The sequence below is a fragment of the Anopheles darlingi genome, chromosome 3 (genome assembly GCF_943734745.1).
Source record: "Anopheles darlingi chromosome 3, idAnoDarlMG_H_01, whole genome shotgun sequence".
NCBI lineage: Eukaryota > Metazoa > Arthropoda > Insecta > Diptera > Culicidae > Anopheles > Anopheles darlingi.
The window spans coordinates 63617389-63627041 of NC_064875.1; the positions used below are offsets into that span (position 1 = coordinate 63617389).

Genomic DNA, 9653 nt, shown 5'->3' on the forward strand with positions numbered 1-9653 from the left:
ATATTTCCCCGCACCTCGCACCCCGCGCCCTTCGTTATGCTCTGGTCGTGGTCGTCCTCCAAAGCACCACCAGCATTTCCATTAAACTACCTCCCCTCTCTCTCTCTCTCTTGCTTCCGACCTCCTGGACGCTCCTCTTCCTCCTTACTGCTGCTATTGCTTCCATCGAGGGCACAAGAGACAAAGAGAGAGTAAAATAGAAAGAGAGAGAGGGAGAGCGAACGAGCATAATGACATCGTCACCGCCGCCTTTGCGCACAGCTAGGCGTCCCGGCCCCGTTTCCCATGTTTTCCTCTGCTACCCTCAATCCCCACCCTTCCAGCCTTCTTTCCTCTATCAACCGGCCATTCGTTCTATGCTGCTTCACGTTCGTCGGTCGACCATATCCTATTTCCCCTTGCCTCACGCACCCTTTCCCTTCTGCGCTTTCTGCTTGCTTTACAACCGATTGGTCCTTGGCCGTTTGTGGTCCTTGTTGCGTATACAATGCACACACACATTAGGAGAGCTTCAACACACACACACACCGATAGTGAGCTGAAGGTTCAACCACTCGCCGTCGCCCTCGTCTGGGAAGGCCTTGCGCATGACGACAGCCGCGCTTGATGGGCTTCGTGTGCCTCTTATCCGATCGTGGATCAGCTACTTACTGGCCGACCGTAACGTAAACCCATACGGCACACACACGCGCGCTCCCTTCGGTCCAAGGCTTACTCCGACCAAGGATGCAGCTTATCGTCGATTCAATTCGACTGTTCAGACGCAACCTACTGGGATCATTACTCCGAGGAATTGGAAAATTCGATCCAACTAAACGGGAATTTATGACATCCTTACACGCGCGACGGCCAGATGTCCTGTGCGCCTGTGCCGTCATCGGAGCACGAGGATCTCGTCCATCAATCGTCCACCGCGGGGCGATCGATCGATCCAAAAGGTGACCCTTTCTGAAGGTCCGATACTGCACGGTCCCTGCCCGCGTGTCAGCGAGCGAGAGCGAGAGGTCTGGACCATAAATAAGGGTCCTTCCCCCCAAGTCATAAGTCCTTTGAGCCGGATCGCTCTCTCTCTTTCACTCGTTTTGCCCCGTCTCTTTCAGGTCTAGCTGTCAGGCTGATTAAAAGCAACAATTTATGATCTACTGCGCAGCATAATTCCCCCCCACCAGGGCCTCACCTCCCCTTGATTCGCTCGTCCTTGTTATTCACTTTTTTTTGCTTTGTTTTATTTTCATTCCCGGTTTTGCTTGACTGATCCAGTGTCTGGTCTGGTCGTCGGCGAGACCAAGAAGTGGCCAGAAAGAGAAAGAGAGACAGGGAAAGGACATCACCTTTGCCGATGACGAACGATGGAAACGGTTTTGCATTACCATTCTTCATCATCAGCAGGGGCCCATCGCGTGCCCCCTTTCGGTTGTCTGTGTCTAGTTCTCTTGCTTGCTCCTGCCCTCAAAAAGCAAAGATGCAGGCTGTCAAGCGAGTTTTGCGCGCATTTTAAACAGAAGCGACCAGCAACCAGCACACACACACACGCACTGTTTAGCATTTTTGATTTTTCCAACGCGAAATATATTAATACCCTTCAAGATTCTCTTTTCGATTTTTATTCATCTTATTTTTCTTCTCCTCATCCTCCTTCTCTAAAGCTGTTGACCAGCCCAAGAACTCAGACCGCAGAGTAGAGTGAACAGACGCAGCAACTCGGGAACCAGTAGGTGTCGACGTACAGTGTCCGACCGCTCGGATCGAGCGTCACGAGACGCTTCTGGGCGTATCGTTGCTCGCACCGGGATCGGTAGGTGATCGGCAAGCTGCACAGGTTGGAACACTCCGTTGACCTAGTAAGAGGGAAAAGGGATAATGCTACCGATTAGCAGGTTATGCAGAGCCAGAGTGTGTTCCCGAATTCCCGAACTGATCCGTAAGATATCGCACCGGAATCCATCCAACAAACCACAACACCACCGAGCTGGAAGAGGGTCGCTCCCGATAAGGGAAAACAACCGAGTGCTAGGGGGTAACCGAGATTTTTTCGGGCGCGCCTCCCTCCGGATTCGATGGATTTTTATGGAGGATTATGGTTTCCGCAGGGCGCTCGTTACCCTCCCCACGAGGGAAGCTACAGGGGTGTCGGGCAATCGACGAGGAAACAATTGGACTCGATTCGAGACGAAATCGATTACGGTAGGTCAGTAGCACCAACCACCACCGATCCAAACAAAAACAAGGGAGTGTCCGCATTTTGCATCCCACTTCCCGGGTACTTACTCGCAGATTTCCGTCTTCACCAGCTGGTGCGAGGTGTCCTGGTTTACCACAAACATCCAGTTCCCTGGCGAGGGCGAGAAGAACATGATTGATAAGCGAGTCAAGCGAAACATCGTGGTGCACTTGCATTTCCAGCATTACCTTTAGTGTTGAGTGCCGTCTGCGGTGTGATGTAGCGTTCGCGGACAGTACAAAGTTGCTCGCGTTGCTGTCCTGTCTGTCTTCTCGAACGTTCGTTTGCTGTTTCATTCCACAAACCGGCCGGAAGATGGAACGGAGTCGGTTCCGTTTCGTACGGACTGAGCGTTTCATCGACACGCCGTAGGGATGCCATCCGGACCGCACGCCGATGCTGATCGGAGAGATCGCGTGCGAAGCGTTTTAACCAATCGGCAGGACTGTACGCTGTTACCGGTGCTGAAGGAAGTGGCAGAGGTGGTGGTGGTGGTGGTGGTGGGTAAAAGTATCCCCCACCAGAAGTGGCCATTGGACCGCTGGCGTACTTGGAATGCCCCGCTGGTCCCGGTGGTTTCGCGTAGCTGTTGTAACGATAGGAATACTGTGGTTTCGGGATGTAGATCGGTTGCGGTATGGGCATCGACTGTTGCTGCTGCTGCTGCTTCTGGAGCCGATTTGGGGCATTGTAGGTGAAAGGTTTGACGGTCGGTGGCATCTTCACCCGTTCCTCCTCCGGTGCGCTCTGCATCGAGGCGTAAAAGTGATGATAATGATGGTGAAGATGTTCCTCTTCCTCCAGCAGCTTGTTGGCGTTGAAGTCGATCTGCTCTTCGTCTGCAATCACTCCCTGATACCCGAGGGCGTCGATAAGCTGCTTGATGAGATATCTGAAAGGTGTGATCCGTATTAGTCCATAGAAGTCCGATCTGAGATCAAGCATCGAGTATCCTTACGCGGGATAGTCTGGAGTCATTTCGCAAAACGTTGTGCCCGGTGAGGCACATTTCGGCGTTACACCGGGTGGTGCGGGGACAAAGCTACACGGTGCCTGCCCGTAAGCTCCACAGGTCGATGGTCTCGATGGTGCGAGCGTTGGATGTGGATAGGGCGAAGGGTTGCCAGTGACGGTACCGGCCGTCCAAGTAATCTAAAACCAGGGATCAACTGATTGGCTCTGGATTTGGAATTGTAAATTAAGCACTTACGATGCAAATGGCTGCCAGGAGGACCAGACTACCCGTGAGCGTCATTGCGGATCACGATCGGAGCTCACGTGAGACGTATAACGGTCCGATTGGGAGTGAGCGATCTAGTTCTAGCGTGCCACATCCGCCACCAGGCGCTTGTTTAATCCGTTTAACGGTGTCGATCCGAGATAAGTTCCACGCGAACAAACAGAAGCCAGACCTACGGGCGGAAAACGTAGAATACTTGAAACAATTAGATTAAATAATGCTGATCATCCGAGGGATGGATTGCAATCTAACATCGCTGAACATTGAGCGATCATTTTGTGCCATCCATCATGTCAATTAATTTGAAATTGAAATGGCTTCATTAGTGAACCTTAAATTAATTGTTTGCTACCACCGACGAAGTCTGCAATTCGTAAAACATTCAATCTGAACACTGAACAAACAGTAGTAGCAACAACATCCACAGCGAGCTCGTCTCGTCATTGGTCTATTGTTTTAAGATGATACTACTGTACTGTTTAAAACGCACAAACACGGGTCACCGCACTTTCTTGTTATGATGCCATGATCCCATGCCGCGAAGCAACTGTGTGTCCCACGGTTAGCTTTCCATTCCCGTTGGCCAATTGGTGCCGCCTCTAACGCGATGCACTTTCTTCTTCGGCTTCACACTCCCCACACACCGTACAGAACGCAATGGTGGCTGCCTGCAGCTCTATTTACTTTCAAACATTAATCCCCGGTTACATTTTAATGTCCGAAATTGAATTGTCATTCCTTTTCAACACCAATGTACGCACCGAGCACTAAATGACCAGCGAGTGCAGCAGCTGCAGCTTCTTTAATACGTGCATTAGTGCGTGCATCGTGTCTTCCGCTCCGACATTAACCCAAATGTGATGAAAACTCATCCGGCCTTCCCCCGGGGGTAATTGCGCCGAACGCCGAGAGAGATATTTAATGTTTTTTAATGTCCGCTCCGCCTTTAGGCGTCAGGCGATCCACAATTGGCAACGATAAACCGAGTTACCGAGCTGTTCTCGCAGCATTTGCCGGTTCGCTGTTCGCACACGATCAAATGACATCAATGCCTGGGGTTGGCGTGAAGCAAGAGGTAAGCGACGAACCCCCCCTCCAAAAATTGGATCATTCGTTCGTCTGCCGTCTGTCTGGTGATGGTGTGTCTGCTTAAGCTGCTGCTTCTTTTATGTTCTTTTGTATCCGAGTGCAGTATACGGAAGAAGTTCCTTTTCCTCGTCGAGCAAGTGCTTCTTAGTGGCGACGATGTGTTATCGTCGTTTACACTTTGTGTTAGTTGAGCAACAAATAAAATTCCGATAAACAAGCGAATTTCTGTGTCAGTAACCGAGTGATCGTATTAAGGATCAAAGATCACGGATTGCCATCTAGTTGCACACACAAAAAAAGAGGTACCAATTGACCTAAATTGTGCGAATATGGGCCCCATATTTATCCCGGTGCTATTGAAGTGCCTCTGTTCTTGGAATGATGTACCAAGCCTATCATTTAGCTTACAAAAAACATGCGACCCAACGTGAAACGATGATCGAGGATTGCGAAATTGCCCACAGAGCCCCGGCTGTAATTAACGAGATCAAAGTTCTCGCTGAAAGCAAAGAGATATCGTGCTTTGAAGATATGAATGACCGGTGTCCGCTAGCCGGCACTCGATGCGATGCGTAGATTTATCGCGGTTCATTTTTTTCGGTTGGATATTGTTTCAGATCTTTCCAAGAATAGCTCATCTAGCAAAAAAAGAAACACTTAATATTCGCTCGTTTGCACCTCATAAAACGCGCTGCTAAGCACTAGACACGGACCTGTAGCAATTCGTCCCAGTCCGATGTCTCACTTAAGTAGCTGGATTAATGCCGAGATTTTAAAGGGTAGCGGGCGCCACGAGCCTCAATTTAAAGCCACTTTTAACTAGCGAGCTCGTAGCGAACAAGGTCACACGATAGTTTGTGTAAGGAGCTTTCAGTGCCCACCGATTGCGGACTAGTTCCGGAAACAAGGAAAAAATATCCCAAAAATCTATCACCTACCGGTTAACTAGGATTCTCCACACAAAAAAAAAACACTTACGAGATGCTTACTACGTTCACTTGTCTAACACGGAGTGGAACTCTAATCTCTGCATGCAGCACAGTATCCCACGGGCACAACCGCACGCGAAGACGTATCGTTAGCGACTGTTGCGGGTGTCGAGCAAAGATGGGCAAAGATCGCGACCATGGCGTCATGCCGGTGGCTAATCGAGGGGGGATCCGCGATCAGATTAGTCACTGGAGGGAGCTTGAATCTGACGCCGATACGGTAATCGTACGCACGATGCCGATGTAATATGCAGACTCCCTTTTGTTTACGGTTTTTGGGAGTGATTCCTGCTGTAGGTTTTGTGTGATATTCAATTATGTTCAGCGTCTAATCTGTTTAGCTTGAAAGAGTGAGCAAAACCCCTTGATCAGTGGTGTACACTGAAAACACTTTCAAGAAATGCATACACATTAGAAAACATGTGTTTCACATAATTCAAATAGATGTAAATGGGCTTCCCATGCAGATTGGCGTGCGTGCTTTCTCGTCACAATCTAAAAGGTGAATCGAGGTGAGGCCACCACCTCGGTTGATCGCATTTGACGTTTTTGTTAGTAATTTGGCATGAGCACGCCATTCGATCGCACGCATCGCAACTCCAGGCATATCATTATGCTCGCGGATGCGGCGCATGGGCCAAGAAGTGGCCTTTTTTCAAGTAGTTTTTCTTCGCAACACCACAACCGTGTTGGAGTATCATCAAAATGTTCCGCTAGCTTCTGTGCTGTTCTGTGCTGGAGAGAATGACAGAGGAAATTCAAACCGTCGGCAGAATCTGCTGTGTCATGCCACGTGCCACCGGTGTCTAGTCATTCGCAATAAATCCCTGCAAACAAAAAAAAAATACGCTCAGGGCACTAGGAAAGGTGAAACACCTTTCTACGAATGCTGGAAACGAATCTTCAGATCAGATACGTCATTCCGCAGTTCGGGAGTCTTTGGTTCGATTGGTGCTTACCAGTGAAGTGGAGCACAACGAGCATCGTTCGCTCTCGGTGATCAATCTCTACTATTACCAGTACGAGCGTGATTTGAAGTAGCACCTAAACCTCCCGTTGACTTCATTACATGACGAGAAAGGACGAGAAACACTCTTCCTCGATGTTCTCTTGCCATTTCCTACATTTTCGGACGAATTTGTAAACGCAAATAAGCCAAGAAAGTCACCAAAACACAGTTCATTACATTCACGTCAAAAAGAGTGGCAGACTCGGGACAGGGGATGTTCTTTATTGGATACTTGTTTGCATAGTATTATAGTATTATAGACCATCTGAATGACACGCCATCGGAGATCGCCACGGGTCAGAGTCTAGGTACGAATACGCTCTTCTGTGCGAGCCTAACATATAGACAACATCCTGCTGCTACTGCTGCTGGAGATGGTGTACCAACGATTATTAACTATCTCAGTGTGCGGCACCGGGAGACCATCCCTATCTTCTGTAGCACTCCCATTTGCTCATACATGCTCCAATCTGCCCAAAAACCAATGAACTACCCCACAAGAAAAAATGAAACAAAATAACCGTCAACAGAAGAAAAAAAACTATTATTCACTCAATATTGCTAAAGATAAAATGTTAAAACCAAGAACACAACACGTGGGAAGCGAGTAAATGGGAAAAAAATGATTGTATTAAAACATCATCCACCAAATCGGTCGACCGGCAAGAACCTGGTCCTTTCCAACTAAATAGATCAACAACGGCAAACGATAATCTAACCAAAAACAAAGATTGTTCGTTCATGGGTGCCTCACAGACGCACGCGCACATTACACTTACAATGCTACTTAGCAGTCAGACGATGAAATCACGGAAAACGGTTTGCCAAACGGATAAACGCTGCACTTTTGCTTTTGCTTCAAAATACGATGATATCGTTCGATGACCCGTGTATTTCCCATTAAATTGCTCGATTGCAGCGACCCCGGGGGCGCCCCTTAACAGCTACTCTTTCTTTCTAGCGCCCTGCACTTCGTCCTGCGCTTCCTAATATTGCGGTGCATACGGAATGTGGCCGCCATTAGCTATTCAGAGGAGGAGGGCAAGGAGAAGGGAGGCTGCTGACTGACTAAACTGACTGGGAGGATTGCACATATCTTTTGCTTCAAAACAGTTTTTCTCTTGGATTATAAAAATACTCAAACCTACGCCTGCACGTTTGTATTCCTTTGGTAATCACCTGCTGGGACTTAGTCAGGGGGGATGAACGCTAACATTATTTGTAGCTGTGCGGCTCAAGTGGGGGATGCTTGCGTGGTATACGAAGGGTCAACATCATCCTATGGCGTCAGTTTCTGCGCAAACCTAACGTTCGTCATCATAATGTCCGCCAATATATATATATGCACGTGTGTAATAGATAGTAAATTGCATTGCTGCTTGCTTCGACCGTTCCTTCCTTACTCTGTCTGTTCACAAAGAGTGTCAATGATGTGTGTATATGTGATAGAGTGTATGTGTGTTTATCATACGAATTACATATAGGTTCTCTTATCTTGGGCTTGCTACGGCGAGCCTGTACAACGTAATATGCTCTCAGTTCGGTTAAATATTCAGCTAAATGGTTCAATCATTTCCTAGATCCATTGATAACACGACTCGAACTAACTACCGTTACACACACTCAGTTTCTAAGCGGTATTGATAAGAAGATTACGAAACTCAACATAATGTCCCGTCCTAGCGCGCGCAACCATTGCTCTGGTGGCATATAGTTTATGGTCAAATAAGTTTTTGGTCTCAATTTGTATGAATAGTGTATTACCGGTCACAGCGTTCTATCTGCCTGACTCTCCTCAAAAACCCTGTCACGTGCGGTCACTGTGTGTGTTTGTGTGGCGTTGTGCATATAACAAACTGAAATTATATTTGACGACGATGACGAGTGCTTGAAACGCTTGCTAGGCTCGAGGGATTGGCCATTCAATGAACGCATACCGTGAAGCGCAATGTTGAATTGTAATATCAGCTAATAGATAGATCCTACACGACATATGATGCACCGTAAACGTCCCCCTCGCTACTCTGGTAGTTTTTCTTTTGCAAATCAAAATACTGCCAGCATCTACCTCTGCGAAAGTGAGATAAATGATGACCTGCATAAACCACTTAAACATTAAACTATAAGCTCAGTCCGAATCGAAAGTTTTGAAATGGTAAAACAAAGAGCCATTTTGCTTCTCTACTGTGTGTACTCGTGGCTAAGGGTGCAAGTGGTAGCCACTGAATACACATGCACATAAACAAGTGGCGTAACGTAAAAGTAAACAATAACAGTAACGCGGTAACTAGGCAGCGGAGCCAGAAATCAGAACAAGAAAATAATCTAATTTAAATTAATAATGTTGCGCTCTTCGAGACTATCCTTTAGCTGGTTAAACAATTGCAGCTGTTCTTCTGGCTTGAGTGTATAAACCTGAAAAAAGGAAACAAAGACGAATTTATTCGAGGGGTTCTAGTGTTGGCAGTTAACAGCACTTTTCTAGTTTCCGTTGGTTTACCATGTTCAGTAGCTTCTGGGGAGATGCATAACGAATAAAGCTGGAGATGTACACGTTTACAAAGGTTGCCATTAAGAACTGACAATCGAAACGGTCCATAATGCCGCCATGTCCAGGAATCATATCTCCAAAGTCCTGCAAAGTGAAAGAAATTCGGGGTCAAGTTCCGGTTTGCCACATTTCATCGCTCATTATTCATGTTTTACCTTAATTTTGAATGCACGCTTGAAGCCGGATGCGAAGAATCCACCGAACGGACCGATAACCGAACTGAAGATGCTCATTGACAGCGAGTGCAGTAGGAATGGATACATCGTAATTGTTTTGCTGGCGCCAAACTATACCGGAAGACGAAAAGGGAAATCAATTTAACTGTTGCTCAAAAACCTCATTCATTGGCATTATGGCTCACCAATGCAATGTGATACTCCTGTGGCCGGAACAGATAGCTCGGTTCGCACTCAATCACCATCCTGCCCTGTGCCTCCGAGTACTCGATCGGACAGACGAAGAACTGGAACTGGCAAAGAACGTACGATACGAGCAGCCCAAAGATCACTGTCGCAAAACCACCACCGATAAAGCCTTCCCAGGTCTTTTTTGGG

General features: G+C 47.6%; 2 protein-coding genes across 2 annotated transcripts in view; both read right to left on the reverse strand.

Moving 5' to 3' along the window:
• Positions 1 to 1666: 1666 nt before the first annotated feature.
• Positions 1667 to 3476, reverse strand: LOC125955692 (protein spaetzle 5). Its single transcript, XM_049686833.1, has 5 exons — positions 3432 to 3476; positions 3180 to 3373; positions 2410 to 3113; positions 2269 to 2332; positions 1667 to 1838 (listed from the first exon to the last, which is right to left on the reverse strand). The coding sequence occupies exons 1-5, from the start codon at positions 3474 to 3476 to the stop codon at positions 1667 to 1669; spliced, it is 1179 nt and encodes a 392-aa protein (XP_049542790.1).
• Positions 3477 to 7065: 3589 nt separating this feature from the next.
• LOC125954457 (phosphatidate cytidylyltransferase, photoreceptor-specific) overlaps positions 7066 to 9653 on the reverse strand; it is a 10972-nt gene continuing 8384 nt past the window's right edge. The window contains exons 5-8 of the mRNA XM_049684820.1: positions 9461 to 9653; positions 9255 to 9386; positions 9049 to 9183; positions 7066 to 8963 (exon numbers count right to left, since the gene is read on the reverse strand). The exon at positions 9461 to 9653 is cut by the window's right edge and continues 296 nt beyond it. Of these exons, the coding sequence (XP_049540777.1) occupies positions 8874 to 8963; positions 9049 to 9183; positions 9255 to 9386; positions 9461 to 9653 (550 nt within the window). The 3' untranslated portion in view covers positions 7066 to 8873. The remainder of the gene's footprint in view (positions 8964 to 9048; positions 9184 to 9254; positions 9387 to 9460) is intronic.